This window comes from Oncorhynchus gorbuscha, linkage group LG11, assembly GCF_021184085.1.
Source record: "Oncorhynchus gorbuscha isolate QuinsamMale2020 ecotype Even-year linkage group LG11, OgorEven_v1.0, whole genome shotgun sequence".
Classification (NCBI taxonomy): Eukaryota; Metazoa; Chordata; class Actinopteri; order Salmoniformes; family Salmonidae; genus Oncorhynchus; species Oncorhynchus gorbuscha.
Window position 1 is genome coordinate 7,263,853 of NC_060183.1, and position 17,711 is coordinate 7,281,563.

General features: G+C 41.9%; 1 protein-coding gene across 1 annotated transcript in view; it reads left to right on the forward strand.

Moving 5' to 3' along the window:
* Positions 1 to 11,692: 11,692 nt before the first annotated feature.
* LOC124048062 (netrin receptor UNC5B-b-like) overlaps positions 11,693 to 17,711 on the forward strand; it is a 175,252-nt gene continuing 169,233 nt past the window's right edge. Inside the window, 1 exon segment of the mRNA XM_046368457.1 lies at positions 11,693 to 12,533. Within this exon segment, the coding sequence (XP_046224413.1) occupies positions 12,443 to 12,533 (91 nt within the window). The 5' untranslated portion in view covers positions 11,693 to 12,442.

Consider the following 17,711-nt stretch of genomic DNA (forward strand, 5'->3'; position numbering starts at 1 on the left):
TAACACCCTGTATATAGCCTCTACATTGACTCTGTACCGTAACACCCTGTATATAGCCTCTACATTGACTCTGTACCGTAACTACCCTGTATATAGCCTCTACATTGACTCTGTACCGTAACACCCTGTATATAGCCTCTACATTGACTCTGTACCGTAACACCCTGTATATAGCCTCCACATTGACTCTGTACCGTAACACCCTGTATATAGCCTCCACATTGACTCTGTACCGTAACACCCTGTATATAGCCTCCACATTGACTCTGTACCGTAATACCCTGTATATAGCCTCCACATTGACTCTGTACCGTAACACCCTGTATATAGCCTCCACATTGACTCTGTACCATAATACCCTGTATATAGCCTCCACATTGACTCTGTACCATAATACCCTGTATATAGCCTCCACATTGACTCTGTACCGTAACACCCTGTATATAGCCTCCACATTGACTCTGTACCGTAACACCCTGTATATAGCCTCCACATTGACTCTGTACCGTAACACCCTGTATATAGCCTCCACATTGACTCTGTACCGTAACACCCTGTATATAGCCTCCACATTGACTCTATACCGTAACACCCTGTATATAGCCTTCACATTGACTCTGTACCGGTACCCCCTGTATATAGTCTCCACATTGACTCTGTACCGTAACACCCTGTATATAGCCTCCACATTGACTCTGTACCGTAACACCCTGTATATAGCCTCCACATTGACTCTGTACCGTAACACCCTGTATATAGCCTCCACATTGACTCTGTACCGTAACACCCTGTATATAGCCTCCACATTGACTCTGTATCGTAACACCCTGTATATAGTCTCGTTATTGTTATTTACTGCTTTTCTTTAATTACTAGTTATTCTTATCTCACTCTTTTTTAGGTTTATTCTTAAAACGTCATTACTGGTTAAGGGCTTGTCAGTCAGCATTTCACTGTAAGGTCTACACCTCTTGTATTTGGCGCTTGTGAAAAATACATTTGGATTTGATTTGATTTGAATACAAAATACAAAACAATATAATACAATACAATACACAATAGAATGCACAATACAATATAATACAATACACAATACAATATAATACAATACACAATACACAATACACTCTACAATACAATACAATACACCATACACAATACAATATAATAACAATGCACAATAAAATATAATACACAATACATAACACTATACAATATATACACAAAACAACACAATACAATATAATACACAATATAATATAATACAATACAATAGCATACATTACAATACACACTATAATACAACACACAATACAATATAAAAAATACCATACATAATGCAATACACAATACAATACAATATACAATACAATATACAATACAATACACAATACAATACATAATACAATATATAACATACTACAATATACAATACAATACACAATACAATACATAATACAATACATAACATACTACAATATACAATACAATACACAATACAATACATAATATACTACAATATACAATACAATACACAATACAATACATAATACAATACATAACATACTACAATACACAATACAATACAATACAATACAATATATACTACAATACAGAATACAATACAATACATAATATACTACAATATACAATAATAATATACTACAATACAATATACAATAATATACTGCAATATACAATACAATATATACTACAATACAGAATACAATACAATACATAATATACTACAATACACAATGCAATACACAATATACTACAATACACAATACAATACCTAATATACTACAATACACAATACAATGTATAATGTACTACAATATACAATACAATACATAATATACTACAATACACAATACAATGCATAATATACTACAATACACAATACAATACACCATATACTACAATACACAATACAACACCTAATATACTACAATACACAATACAATGTATAATATACTACAATACACAATACAATGTATAATAATATATAATAATAATTATATATAATTATATAATAATATATAATATAATAATATATGCCATTTAGCAGACGCTTTTATCCAAAGCGACTTACAGTCATGTGTGCATACATTCTACGTATGGGTGGTCCCGGGGATCGAACCCACTACCCTGGCGTTACAAGCGCCATGCTCTACCAACTGAGCTACAGAATATACTATACTATATACTATAATATACAATACAATACATAATATACTACAATACACAATACAATACATAATATACTGCAATACACAATACAATACATAATATACTACAATATACAATACATAATATACTACAATACACAATACAATACATAATATACTACAATATACACTAAAATACATAATATACTACACGATAGAGGTGAGTAACTGTCTGCAGGGAAATCAGGCGCAGGAGAGCAGAACTGGGTAACAACCGGAGCAGTTTATTCAGGCAAAACAAACTGCACCCAGAAACAACAAACCAGTTAGAAAATACACATACACTTTACAACAAACAATTTCACACACAGACTAGGGGGGGAACAGAGGGTTATATACACGTCACGTAATGAGGAAATGTAAACCAGGTGTGTGGGAAAACAAGACAAAACAAATGGAAAATGAAAGCTGGATCGGCGATGGCTAAAAGACCCGGTGACATCGACCGCCAAACGCCGCCTGAACAAGGAGAGGAACCGACTTCGGCGGATGTCGTAACACTACAATATAATGAAGTACTACTTTAGTAAAGTACAAAAGTAAAAAATACTTTAAAGTACTACTTAAGTCATTTTTTGGGGGGTATCTGTACTTTACTGTATATATATATATGTTTGGCAACTTTAATTCACTACGTTCCTAAAGAAAATACATTACTTTTTACTCTATACTGTTAGACAGCTTGGCGTGGTGGTAAGAACACCTTTTTTTATTTAATTATTTATATATAGACTTTCACAAATCTAGAGTTACTACCCAAGCCGGCTGGTCATACGTTCTATCAGTTGGGTCGCCAGAGACGTGACCCAGTCGTTCAGTCTTTAGGTTCTGTATCTATGGACGCGACACAGTCATTCATTCTAAATGTTCCATTGCCATACTAGCTGGCAACGTTCTTATCCCTTGCTTGCTAACTAGCCAACAATGGCTAACTTACAGTCACATCAAACATTGCAGCCAGAATAATAACAAATTAGATGCATTTGCGTTTGTTTTAAGCTGTTTTCTAGTGACATTTATTTGACTAAATCCAGAACAATGAGCTAATGAGGAGTGATTTCGCCTGGCATAGAAAATGTTCTCTCTAGTCAGGACACTGTTGTTCAGAGGAGCTAGCCAACAACAAAGATAACACAATCACTTCCAACTGAAGCTGGAAAGACTGCAAACTAGCTGCACTTCATTCTGTTTGACCTGTTTTCTATTGATAGTACCATATCAATATATCAATAAAAATGATGCTGATTCAGGATTTCAACTCGCTGAGAATAGCTGCTTGCTTCTCTGTCTCGTCCCGGCTCCCGACACGTTCATTAGCTTAAAATTTGAATATTGAAACAATGTTGCAAATGTCGGAGAGATTTATACAAATCCCCACTGTTGAAAACTCAATGTTACTCTAAAGGAAATGTGAGATAATGTCTAGATGCTTTTTATAATGGAGATCAAGTTTATAAATTGCCTGGCTGGGCTGATAAGACAGTGGATTGCGCAGTCAGATGGAACAGATTAAATAGGCATTTTAACATCATAGATTTAGCCGGTGGTAATTTGTGGAATAGACACCGGCTGGAATGCGGTTTTAACCAATCAGTATTCAGGATTAGACCCACCCGTTTTATAATACACAATACACAACACTATATAATACAGTATAATACACAATACAATATAACAAACAATCAAATATAATACACAATACAATATAATATACAATATAATACAATACATTATTATACAAAGTACAATATCATACACAATACAATACACTGTATAGTATAAGACACAATACACAATACAATATAATACACAATATAATATAATACACAATACAATACACACTACAATATAACACACAATACAATACAATACACAATACAAAAAAATACACACTATAATATAATACACAATACAATACATTATTATACAAAAAACAATGTCATACACAATACAATACACAATACAATATAATACAATACACAATACAATATAATACACAATATAATACAATACACAATACAATATAATACAATACACAATACAATATAATACACAATATAATACAATACCCAATACAATATAATAAAATACACAATACAATATAATACACAATATAATACAATACACAATACAATATAATACAATACACAATACAATATAATACACAATATAATACAATACACAATACAATATAATAAAATACACAATACAATATAATACACAATATAATACAATACACAATACAATATAATACAATACACAATACAATATAATACACAATATAATACAATACACAATACAATATAATACACAATATAATACAATACACAATACAATATAATACAATACACAATACAATATAATACAATACACAATACAATATAATACACAATATAATACAATACCCAATACAATACATTATTATACACAATACAATATAATACACAATATAATACACGGTACAATATAAGACTTCCGGTTCCGGTTGGAGCGAGTGGTCGCATCTGCACGTCGCTCCAACGGGTAGTATAACTTTTTCATTATATTTCATTATATCACAACGGTTTGATTTGTCTTATCTTAGCAATTTCTTCTCAGCTAGCTACATAGCCGTCTTTGTATCAAAGATAATTGCGTAATTATCGTATTTCGCCGTCCTAACGTAGTCTTCACTAGCCAGCTAGCTAACGTCCACTGATTAGCTGCACTGAGAAACTTTTACACTCAACTGAACGACTTGATTAGTTTAGTGTTAGCTACCTACATAGCTGTCTTTGCTGTCTTCGTATCATCGTATCATCGTATCCAAGATAATTGTGTTGTTTAGGTTTAGAGTGTGTAGTCTTAGAGTGATTATCTTAATTTACCGAGGTTAGCTAGCCAGCTATTTGTCGTCCTTAACGTAGGTGACTCTGCTAGCTAGCCAACAGCTAGCCAACGCTAGCCAACGTCTTCTGTATAGAACTCAACTACCCGGTCGCATTCACAGGTTGTATCACATTTTCACTTCAATTCATTACAGTACAACGGTTTGATTTGTTTGATCGTAGCTAGCTACTTAGCTAGCTACATAGCCGTCTTTGTATCAAAGATAATTGTGTAGTCTAGAGCGATTTTCTAGGTTCGCTAGCCATCTATTGTCGTTCTTTTAACGCAACGTAACGTAAACAACACTGCTAGCTAGCCTGCTAGCCCCCGAATAGCAACACTGCAGAAACTATTACACTCAACGGAATGACTTGATTAGTGTAGTGTCAACAACGCACCCACTGCCAGCTGGCCTACTTCAGCAGTACTGTATCATTTTAATCATTTTAGTCAATAAGATTCTTGCTACGTAGCTTAACTTTCTGAACATTCGAGACGTGTAGTCCACTTGTCATTCCAATCTCCTTTGCATTAGCGTAGCCTCTTCTGTAGCCTGTCAACTATGTGTCTGTTTATCCCTGTTCTCTCCTCTGCACAGACCATACAAACGCTCCTCACCGCGTGGCCGCGGCCACCCTACTCTGGTGGTCCCAGCGCGCACGACCCACGTGGAGTTCCAGGTCTCCGGTAGCCTCTGGAACTGCCAATCTGCGGTCAACAAGGCAGAGTTCATCTCAGCCTATGCCTCCCTCCAGTCCCTCGACTTCTTGGCACTGACGGAAACATGGATCACCACAGACAACACTGCTACTCCTACTGCTCTCTCTTCGTCCGCCCACGTGTTCTCGCACACCCCGAGAGCATCTGGTCAGCGGGGTGGTGGCACCGGGATCCTCATCTCTCCCAAGTGGTCATTCTCTCTTTCTCCCCTTACCCATCTGTCTATCGCCTCCTTTGAATTCCATGCTGTCACAGTTACTAGCCCTTTCAAGCTTAACATCCTTATCATTTATCGCCCTCCAGGTTCCTCGGAGAGTTCATCAATGAGCTTGATGCCTTGATAAGCTCCTTTCCTGAGGACGGCTCACCTCTCACAGTTCTGGGCGATTAACCTCCCCACGTCTACCTTTGACTCTTTCCTCTCTGCCTCCTTCTTTCCACTCCTCTCCTCTTTGACCTCACCCTCTCACCTTCCCCCTACTCACAAGGCAGGCAATACGCTCGACCTCATCTTTACTAGATGCTGTTCTTCCACTAACCTCACTGCAACTCCCCTCCAAGTCTCCGACCACTGCCTTGTATCCTTTTCCCTCTCGCTCTCATCCAACACCTCCCACACTGCCCCTACTGGATGGTATCGCGCCGTCCCAACCTTCGCTCTCTCTCCCCCGCTACTCTCTCCTCTTCCATCCTATCATCTCTTCCCTCCGCTCAAACCTTCTCCCACCTATCTCCTGATTCTGCCTCCTCAACCCTCCTCTCCTCCCTCTCTGCATCCCTTGACTCTCTATGTCCCCTATCCTCCAGGCCGGCTCGGTCCTCCCCTCCCGCTCCGTGGCTCGATGACTCATTGCGAGCTCACAGAACAGGGCTCCGGGCAGCCGAGCGGAAATGGAGGAAAACTCGCCTCCCTGCGGACCTGGCATCCTTTCACTCCCTCCTCTCTACATTTTCCTCCTCTGTCTCTGCTGCTAAAGCCACTTTCTACCACGCTAAATTCCAAGCATCTGCCTCTAACCCTAGGAAGCTCTTTGCCACCTTCTCCTCCCTCCTGAATCCTCCGCCCCCTCCCCCCTCCTCCCTCTCTGCAGATGACTTAGTCAACCATTTTGAAAAGAAGGTCGACGACATCCGATCCTCGTTTGCTAAGTCAAACGACACCGCTGGTTCTGCTCACACTGCCCTACCCTGTGCTCTGACCTCTTTCTCCCTCTCTCTCCAGATGAAATCTCGCGTCTTGTGACGGCCGGCCGCCCAACAACCTGCCCGCTTGACCCTATCCCCTCCTCTCTTCTCCAGACCATTTCCGGAGACCTTCTCCCTTACCTCACCTCGCTTATCAACTCATCCCTGACCGTTGGCTACGTCCCTTCCGTCTTCAAGAGAGCGAGAGTTGCACCCCTTCTGAAAAAACCTACACTCGATCCCTCCGATGTCAACAATTACAGACCAGTATCCCTTCTTTCTTTTCTCCAAAACTCTTGAACGTGCCGTCCTAATGAGCTCTCCCGCTATCTCTCTCTGAATGACCTTCTTGATCCAAATCAGTCAGGTTTCAAGACTAGTCATTCAACTGAGACTGCTCTCCTCTGTATCACGGAGGCGCTCCGCACTGCTAAAGCTAACTCTCTCTCCTCTGCTCTCATCCTTCTAGATCTATCGGCTACCTTCGATACTGTGAACCATCAGATCCTCCTCTCCACCCTCTCCGAGTTGGGCATCTCCGGCGCGGCTCACGCTTGGATTGCGTCCTACCTGACAGGTCGCTCCTACCAGGTGGCGTGGCGAGAATCTGTATCCTCACCACGCGCTCTCACCACTGGTGTCCCCCAGGGCTCTGTTCTTGGCCCTCTCCTATTCTCGCTATACACCAAGTCACTTGGCTCTGTCATAACCTCACATGGTCTCTCTTATCATTGCTATGCAGACGACACACAATTAATCTTCTCCTTTCCCCCTTCTGATGACCAGGTGGCGAATCGCATCTCTGCATGTCTGGCAGACATATCAGTGTGGATGACGGATCACCACCTCAAGCTGAACCTCGGCAAGACGGAGCTGCTCTTCCTCCCGGGGAAGGACTGCCCGTTCCATGATCTCGCCATCACGGTCGACAACTCCATTGTGTCCTCCTTACCAGAGCGCCAAGAACCTTGGCGTGATCCTGGACAACACCCTATCGTTCTCAACTAAATACACGGTGGCCCGTAATATAGGTTCATGCTCTACAACATCCAAGAGTACGACCCTGCCTCACACAATACAATATAGGTCCTAATCCAGGCACAATCATCTCCCGTCTGGATTACTGCAACTACGCTACAATATAATGGGCTACCTGCCTGTACCATTAAACCCCTTCAACTCATCCAGAACCGCAGCAATCTGGTGTTCAACCTTCCCAAGTTCTCTCACGTCATCCTCCGTTCTCTCCACTGGCTTCCAGTATGAATCGCATCCGCTACAAGACCATGGTGCTTGCACGGAGCTGTGAGGGGAACAACCTAGTACCTCCAGGCTATAATACCCTACACCCAAACAAGGGCACTAATCCACCTCTGGCCTGCTCGCCTCCCTACCACTGAGGAAGTACAGCTCCCGCTCAGCCCAGTCAAAACTGTTCGCTGCCCTGGCCCCCAATGGTGGAACAAACTCCCAATCACGACGCCAGGACAGCGGAGTCAATCACCACCTTCCGGAGACACCTGAAACCCCACCTCTTTAAGGAATACCTAATAGGTTAAGTAATCCCTCTCACCCCACCCCCTAAGTTTTAGATGCACTATTGTTAATGACTGTCCCACTGGATGTCATAAGGTGAATGCACCAATTTGTAAGTCGCTCTGGATAAGAGCGTCTGCTAAATGACTTAAATGTAAATGTAAATGTAAGACACGCAATACAAAACAATACAGTGGAAAACAATACAATATGATATAATACAACACAATAGATTACACACACCAATCAAACACTCGGATGTGTGATGAACTGCTGGCTTCATCATTACATTGTTATTTGGGTTGAAGTAAGTCCACTCAGTCCAAGGGCATGGCAATGTTACCAGTTCCCCTCTGTTTAGCACTGTGTGCGTGTGTGTGTGTGTGCGTGTGCGTGTGCGTGTGTGTGTGTGTGTGTGTGTGTGTGTGTGTGTGTGTGTGTGTGTGTGTGTGTGTGTGTGTGTGTGTGTGTGTGTGTGTGTGTGTGTGTGTGTGTGTGTGTGTGTGTGTGTGTGTGTGTACTCTCTCTCTCTTAACAACAACCAACCAGTGGACCACTGACTGACAGACAGCCACGAAAGGACGCCATCATCACAAACCTTATTTGGCCCTGTGGTCTTGTGTTCACCTCTCCCCAGTCCCCTCCAGGGAGCGAGTCAGAACTGACAGCACAGTGACCACATCACAGACGTCATGTCATTTAAATTAATGAGCCTTTGGGGGGGGGGGGGGTTATTGGCTCTCTACATCAGGGACAGAAACATGTATGAAATGGTGCTCTCTTGTGGCGGCAACAGGGAAGGAGTATTGAAATGAACAGGAGTTTACTCTGGGCAGTCAAGAGACTAGGACATTTCTCTATGGCACACCCAGTTTGTTGCCTGGCTACCCAGACTCCTTGCTCCCCAGCTTGTAGTGCATGCCACAAAGTTAGTGTGCTTCTAAATATGGTTTAGGTCAACATAAGGATAAGACAGGGTGTATTCTACATAAAGATAAGACAGGGGGTATTCTACATAAAGATAAGACAGGGGGATAAGATAGGGGGATTCTACATAAAGATAAGACAGGGGATAAGATAAGACAGGGGATAAGATTCTACATAAAGATAAGACAGGGGTATTCTACATAAAGATAAGACAGGGGGATAAGACAGGGGTATTCTATATAAAGATAAGACAGGGGATAAGACAGGGGGTATTCTACATAAAGATAAGACAGAGGGATAAGACAGGGGTATTCTACATAATGATAAGACAGGGGGTATTCTACATAAAGATAAGACAGGGGGATAAGACAGGGGTATTCTACATAAAGATAAGACAGGGGGATAATACAGGGGTATTCTACATAAAGATAAGACAGGGGGATAAGACAGGGGTATTCTACATAAAGATAAGACAGGGGGATAAGACAGGGGTATTCTACATAAAGATAAGACAGGGGGTATTCTACATAAAGATAAGACAGGGGGATAAGACAGGGGTATTCTACATAAAGATAAGACAGGGGGATAAGATAGGGGATTCTACATAAAGATAAGACAGGGGGTATTCTACATAAAGATAAGACAGGGGGTATTCTACATCAAGATAAGACAGGGGGATAAGACAGGGGTATTCTACATAAAGATAAGACAGGGGTATTCTACATAAAGATAAGACAGGGGGATAAGACAGGTGGTATTCTATATAAAGATAAGACAGGGGATAAGGCAGGGGGTATTCTACATAAAGATAAGACAGAGGGATAAGACAGGGGGTATTCTACATAAAGATAAGACAGGGGTATTCTACATAAAGATAAGACAGGGGGATAGGACAGGGGGTATTCTACATAAAGATAAGACAGAGGGATAAGACAGGGGGTATTCTACATAAAGATAAGACAGGGGGATAAGACAGGGGTATTCTACATAAAGATAAGACAGGGGGTATTCTACATAAAGATAAGACAGGGGGATAAGACAGGGGGTATTCTACATAAAGATAAGACAGGGGGATAAGACAGGGGGTATTCTACATAAAGATAAGACAGGGGTATAAGACAGGGGGTATTCTACATAAAGGTAAGACAGGGGGATAAGACAGGGTAGTATTCTACATAAAGATAAGACAAGGGGCATTCTACATAAAGATAAGACAGGGGGTATTCTACATAAAGATAAGACAGGGGGTATTCCACATAAAGATAAGACATGGGGTATTCTACATAAAGATAAGACAGGGGGATAAGACAGGGGGTATTCTACATAAAGATAAGACAGGGGTTATTCTACATAACGATAAGACAGGGGGATAAGACAGGGGCTATTCTACATAAAGATAAGACAGGGGGATAAGACAGAGGGTATTCTACATAAAGATAAGACAGGGGGTATTCTACATAAAGATAAGACAGGGGGTATTCCATATAAAGATAAGACAGGGGGTATTCTACATAAAGATAAGACAGGGGGTATTATACATAAAGATAAGACAGGTGGATAAGACAGGGGGTATTCTACATAAAGATAAGACAGGGGGATACGACAGGGGCTATTATACATAAAGATAAGACAGGGGGATAAGACAGGGGGTATTCTACATAAAGATAAGACAGGGGGATAAGACAGGGGGTATTCTACATAAAGATAAGACAGGAGGATAAGACAGGGGGTATTCCACATAAAGATAAGACAGGGGGATAAGACAGGGGGTATTCTACATAAAGATAAGACAGGGGGCATTCTACATAAAGATAAGACAGGGGGTATTCTACATAAAGATAAGACAGGGGGATAAGACAGGGGCTATTATACATAAAGATAAGACAGGGGTATATTCTACATAAAGATAGGACAGGGGGATTCTACATAAAGATAAGACAGGGGATATTCTACATAAAGATAGGACAGGGGTATTCTACATAAAAATCAGACAGGGGTATATTCTACATAGGCACCTTGCCTTCACACAAAATCAGTTCAACTACTTGGGCTAGGCTAATACACTCAATGACTCACTGAATCCATTTGTCTGTTAAATGCGATTCCATGTTTTCCATCTCTCCTCCTCTCCGTCTTCTCTCCTCCTCTCTCCTCCGTCTCTCCTCCTCTCGCTCCAACTCTCTTTACTCTTTCTCCTCACTTCTTTATTATCCACAACTCTTGGAGGGTGATGTTCAATGATTGGCTAGTTGGGGAATCGGAGATTGGAGGCTTGCATTTCTAATCGGTGTTCATGTTTAGCCTACACCTTGCACACCCACTGAGCCGAGAGGACGGACAGAGTGCGAGGAGCGTGAAAGGGCTGGAGCTCGGAGTTAATAACCGTTGGCAGTAGCAGCGGACCGAGACGACCGAAACAAAGTCGATACTCTTTTCTTTTTTTACGGATTTAACGGGCGAAATTGGCTGGTGCTCAAAGTAGGGTCCAGAGGAGACGCACCCGTCAAGCATTTTTCGTCTTCGTACTTGATTTCTGTATTATTACTCCGTGTCAGATGTTGAAATATATGGAGCTCTGGCCGATATACGAAACTTTCTTCTTTCTTCTGACTTGTCCTGTCAGCGCTTCTTCCATGGTTCGCCTTTTACCCGGACGCGAAGGGAGTTGGAAGCGATAATATACTGTTCCATCAAGTTGTTAATGCTGTTAATCAGGCGTTATTGGTGTTTTTGGGGGTTCTTCTCTGAGATTTACTGTATTGGAGAAACTCATAACAAGAAATAACATTTTAAGTTTATTTTATTCCAAGGGGCGAAAGGATTTTATTTGTTTATTCCATGTTGGTTGACTTATTCCAGTAACCTAAACTACGTGTAGACTATATTTTACGGGGACACATTGAAGAGAGTGGAGGGGCGACATCCACGGCATCGAGAGCACCTGGGACGTATCGCCGTGGCGTAACCCGGTAAAGATGCTCTCTGTTCGGATGCAGCGTGACCAGGGACTCGGTCGTCTACTGGTTCTCCTTGTTCTCACCAGTGGATATTTCGTCTCCGATGCTGGTAAGGAAAGCTTTCTAACTTTACCTTAATAACGCGGGCTATGTGGGGCTTTCACTGGACTGTGTTGGGGAGGGAAAATGACTGTCAATTATAACAACAATGCATTGTATTCCTATGGCCCATGGGCCATGTGAAATGCGCAGCATAGATTGTTTCGACACTTTTTACACAGATCGCCTTGTTACCTGTGCCCTGCCATGTCCTACCCTGTCCTGATAGAGAAAGCTATCAACACGCACGCTCGGCGTGAGACCAATCCCGTAGGAATCCAACATTTGACTATTTTGTATTTTCTTCGCTATGTAGCAATATACGATCTATAATATTGTCATAACACAATGGACAATGAATTCCACATATTTTATTTACAAATATGATTAAATCCCTATGGGATTAGGCCTATTATGGAATAAAAATGTGTTGTGGACTATTACATATTCTAGTTACCACTACAATTCTAGTTGACACTACAAACATTATTTTAGAAATACCCAGTCCTTGAAGATAATATTTTAGATTTTCTGTATAAGAGGAACAACTTCGTTTGAAAAGCTCTTGGAATGTAATAAAACTAAGCAAATGTCTGGTCAAATAGAGACGAAAGGCCTATTGGAACAGTCACATTCACGTTTACAAGATTCCATCATACAATGACGTTTGCTTAGGCATAATTTTTCATCATTTTATTTCCGCCTTAGTCTTTCTCGTGTCTCCTGAATTGTGAACAGGCCCTACCGCCACGCATGGTTTCGACTGCGGACATAGATAGATAGATAGATAGATAGATAGATAGATAGATAGATAGATAGATAGATAGATAGATAGATAGATAGATAGATAGATAGATAGATAGATAGATAGATAGATAGATAGATAGATAGGCTACTAGTGTGCCCATCCCCTCCTCTCTACTCATAACTGAGAGAAACATGATGAATCAGACAACAGAGAGAGAGTTTAAAAAAAATAAAAAATAAAATCCTGTCTTCTTACTTTTGTTTATTGTTTATTTCACTTGCTTTGGCAATGTAAACACTTGTTTCCCATGCCAATAAAGCCCCTTCGAATTGAATTGAATTGAATTGAGAGAGAGTTGTGTTTTTGAGCAGCCTGAGCCTCCCGGTGTGAAGGGAGTAATTAAGCTTTAGCTCGATGCCTTCTTGGCCTCCCTCCCTCTCCCTCTCTCTCTCTTATTCTCCAAAAGAGAAGAAGAAAAAGAACCAGCCTAACTTGTAACATTTAAGAATAGTAGTCAGAATAGTAGTTCTGACACACACACTACACTGCCAGCCCGAGGGAAAGCGCCGTCCCATGCGCTCCTCTCCTGGTCTGTGTTTGTAGACCATCTTTGGGATATGAACTTACTTGTTTTATTTATTTTGTCGTGCATACCTTTTCCTCTTGACAAATTAAAATATGGACCGTTTTTTAAATTAGTTTTAGGTCCAAAGGAGCTTTTAAAAAAAACATTTTTAGAGATGTTTTAGATATATTTGGAGATATTTGGAGATATGTTGTATAGACTTGGCTTGACAATTATTCTTGATTTGTCACAAAAAGAAAGGTGACCGAAACAGGTGGTAATCTAGTCTACTGAGCTGTATTGGCGGCTAGTATCATGAGTTGATTGAAGGACCAGGACGAGACTAGAGGCAGACGAGACACTGTTATCTTGTGAATTGGCTTCAACCTGTTTTGACCAGCATCAAAGGCTCCGTTCTGTTTTGACCAGCATCAAAGGTTCCATCCTGTTTTGACCAGCATCAAAGGTTCCATCCTGTTTTGACCAGCATCAAAGGTTCCATCCTGTTTTGACCAGCATCAAAGGTTCCATCCTGTTTTGACCAGCATCAAAGGTTCCATCCTGTTTTGACCAGCATCAAAGGTTCCATCCTGTTTTGACCAGCATCAAAGGCTCCGTTCTGTTTTGACCAGCATCAAAGGCTCAGTCAGTCAGTCAGGAGCGTAGCAGCAGGGCTGTGTAGGGAGGAAGACTGCTACTTAGGAGAGTAGCAGCAAGGCTGTGTAGGGAGAAAAACGGCTACTTAGGAGCGTAGCAGCAGAGCTGTGTAGGGAGGAAGACGGCTCTTAGGAGAGTAGCAGCAGGGCTGTGTAGGGAGGAAGACTGTTACTTAGGAGAGTAGCAGCAAGGCTGTGTAGGAAGGAAGACTGCTACTTAGGAGAGTAGCAGCAAGGCTGTGTAGGGAGGAAGACTGCTACTTAGGAGAGTAGCAGCAAGGCTGTGTAGGGAGGAAGACTGCTACTTAGGAGAGTAGCAGCAAGGCTGTGTAGGGAGGAAGACTTCTACTTAGGAGAGTAGCAGCAAGGCTGTGTAGGGAGGAAGACTGCTACTTAGGAGAGTCGCAGCAAGGCTGTGTAGGGAGGAAGACTGCTACTTAGGAGAGTAGCAGCAAGGCTGTGTAGGGAGGAAGACTGCTACTTAGGAGAGTAGCAGCAGGGCTGTGTAGGGAGGAAGACTGCTACTTAGGAGAGTAGCAGCAGGGCTGTGTAGGGAGGAAGACTGCTACTTAGGAGAGTAGCAGCAGGGCTGTGTAGGGAGGAAGACTGCTACGTAGGAGAGTAGCGGCAGGGCTGTGTAGGGAGGAAGACGGCTACTTAGGAGTGTGCTGTATTTTGCCTTTTCATTACTGTAACTCAGACATGATAAAGTTGTTTTGTGTAGTTTGTTTAACTAAAACGTGATGTGTATTGCAATTTAGCAGGCTAATGATAAACCGTTCCTATCAGAGTCATGTGGGTTCTGTGGAACCACCTGTAGCCTCAGTTGTTGCTCATTGAAATTAGGCCTGTCATACCAATAACATCCTATCTGACTATGTAGCAGCAAACCCTGCTGTGAAGTTCCACCTTGTTTTTACTTTAGGCCTACATCTCTCTCTCGCTCTCGCTCTCTCTCTCGCTCCCTCTCTCGCTCTCGCTCTCTCTCTCACTTTCTCTCTCGCTCTCTCTCTCGCTCCCTCTCTCGCTCTCTCTCTCACTTTCTCTCTCGCTCTCTCTCTCTCGCTCTCTCTCTCTCTCGCTCCCTCTCTCGCTCTCTCTCTCGCTCCCTCTCTCGCTCTCTCTCTCACTTTCTCTCTCGCTCTCTCTCTCGCTCTCTCTCTCTCTTGCTCTCTCTCTCGCTCTCTCTCTCTCTCGCTCTCTCTCGCTCTCTCTCTCTCTTTCTCTCACTCTCGCGCTCTCTCGCTCTCTCGCTCTCTCGCTGCTAATCAGATTGACACAGAAGGCAGGCAGAATTCTGAAGGTTTAGTCAGTGGATTATGTTTGCTGTTCCAAAAGAACAGAGAGAGCACGCACTGCCTTGGCTCGGCTGGACTATATCAAATCACCAGTCTCAGAATACACAGAACACACAGAATACACAGAATACACAGAACACACAGAATACACAGAACACACAGAATACACAGAATACACAGAATACACAGAACACACAGAACACACAGAATACACAGAATACACAGAATACACAGAACACACAGAATACACAGAACACACAGAATACACAGAATACACAGAACACACAGAACACACAGAATACACAGAATACACAGAATACACAGAACACACAGAATACACAGAATACACAGAATACACATGGGTGCTGGGAAACACCGTAACTCTAATGATGATGCATCCCACTTTACCACAAATGTAAATGCAACATGTAAAGTGTTGGTCCCATGTTCGATGAGCTGAAATAAAAGATCCCAGAAATGTTCCATATGCACAAAAAGATTATTTCACTCAAATTGTGTCTTTCACATCGCTGTTAGTGGGCATTTCTCCTTTACCAAGATAATCCATCCACCTGACAGGTGTGGCATACCAAGAAGCTGATACAACAGCATGATCATTACACAGGTGTACCTTGTGCTGGGCACAATAAAAGGCCACTTTAAAATGTGCAGTTTTGTTTCACAACATAATGCCACAGATGCAGGAATGTCCACCAGAACTGTTGCCAGAGAATTGAATGTTCATTTCTCTACCATAAGCCGCCTCCAACCTGGTTTTAGAGAATTTGGCAGTACATCAAACCGGCCTCACAACCGCAGACCACATGTATTGCGTCATGTTGGCGAGCGGTTTGCTATTGTCAACGTTGTCAGCAGAGTGTCCCATGGTGGTGGTGGGGTTATGGTATGGGCAATCATAAGCTAATGAACACAATTTGATTTTATTGATGGCAAGCTTAAAATGTCCCAGTTCTTCCATGGCCTCCATACTCACCAGACATGTAACCGGTTGAGCATGTTTGGGATGCTCTGGATCGACTTGTACAACAGCATGTTCCAGTTCCCTACAATATCGAGAAACTTCACACAGCCATTGAAGAGGAGGTGGGACAACATTCCACAGGCCACAATCAACAGCCTGATCAACTGTATGTGAAGGAGATGTGTCTCGCTGCATGAGGCAGATGGTGGTCACACCAGATACTGACTGGTTTTCTGATCCACGACCCTACCTTTTTATAAGGTATCTGTGACCAACAGATGCATATCTGTATTCCCAGTCTTGTGAAATCCATAGATTAGGACCTAATGAATTTATTTAAATTGACCGATTTCCTTTAAAGGAATTGTAACTTCAGTAAAAATCGTTGAAATTGTTGCATGTTGCGTTTATATGTTTGTTCAGTATATTTTTTGTTTAGCCATTAAATCTCCTATACGTCATGCGAGGCTGGTTCTTAAAATAATACTAAGTCTTAACCCTACCCCACCCGCAAACTGTGTGTGTGTGTGTGTGTGTGTGTGTGTGTGTGTGTGTGTGTGTGTGTGTGTGTGTGTGTGTGTGTGTGTGTGTGTGTGTGTGTGTGCGTGTGCGTGTGCGTGTGCGTGTGCGCGTGCGTGCGTGCGTGCGTGCGTGTGTGTGTGCCAGGGTGTTTTCCCTGGACAGACAGAGAGACATACAGAACAGAAAAGCTGCTTATGTCTATTAAAAATAAGGGACTGCTAAAATATTGCTCAGCTTCAGAAATCCTTGAAATGAGAAATAGTCAAATAAATACTGGATGGATTTGTACTGAAGTCCTGGCCAGGGAGCAGGGAGTAGAGCTGCAAGGATGAGGACAGGAGAGGAGATGAGAGGAGGAAGAGAGAGGTGAGGAAGAGAGGATAGTAGAGGAGAGGAGAGGAGGAAGAGAGGAGAGGA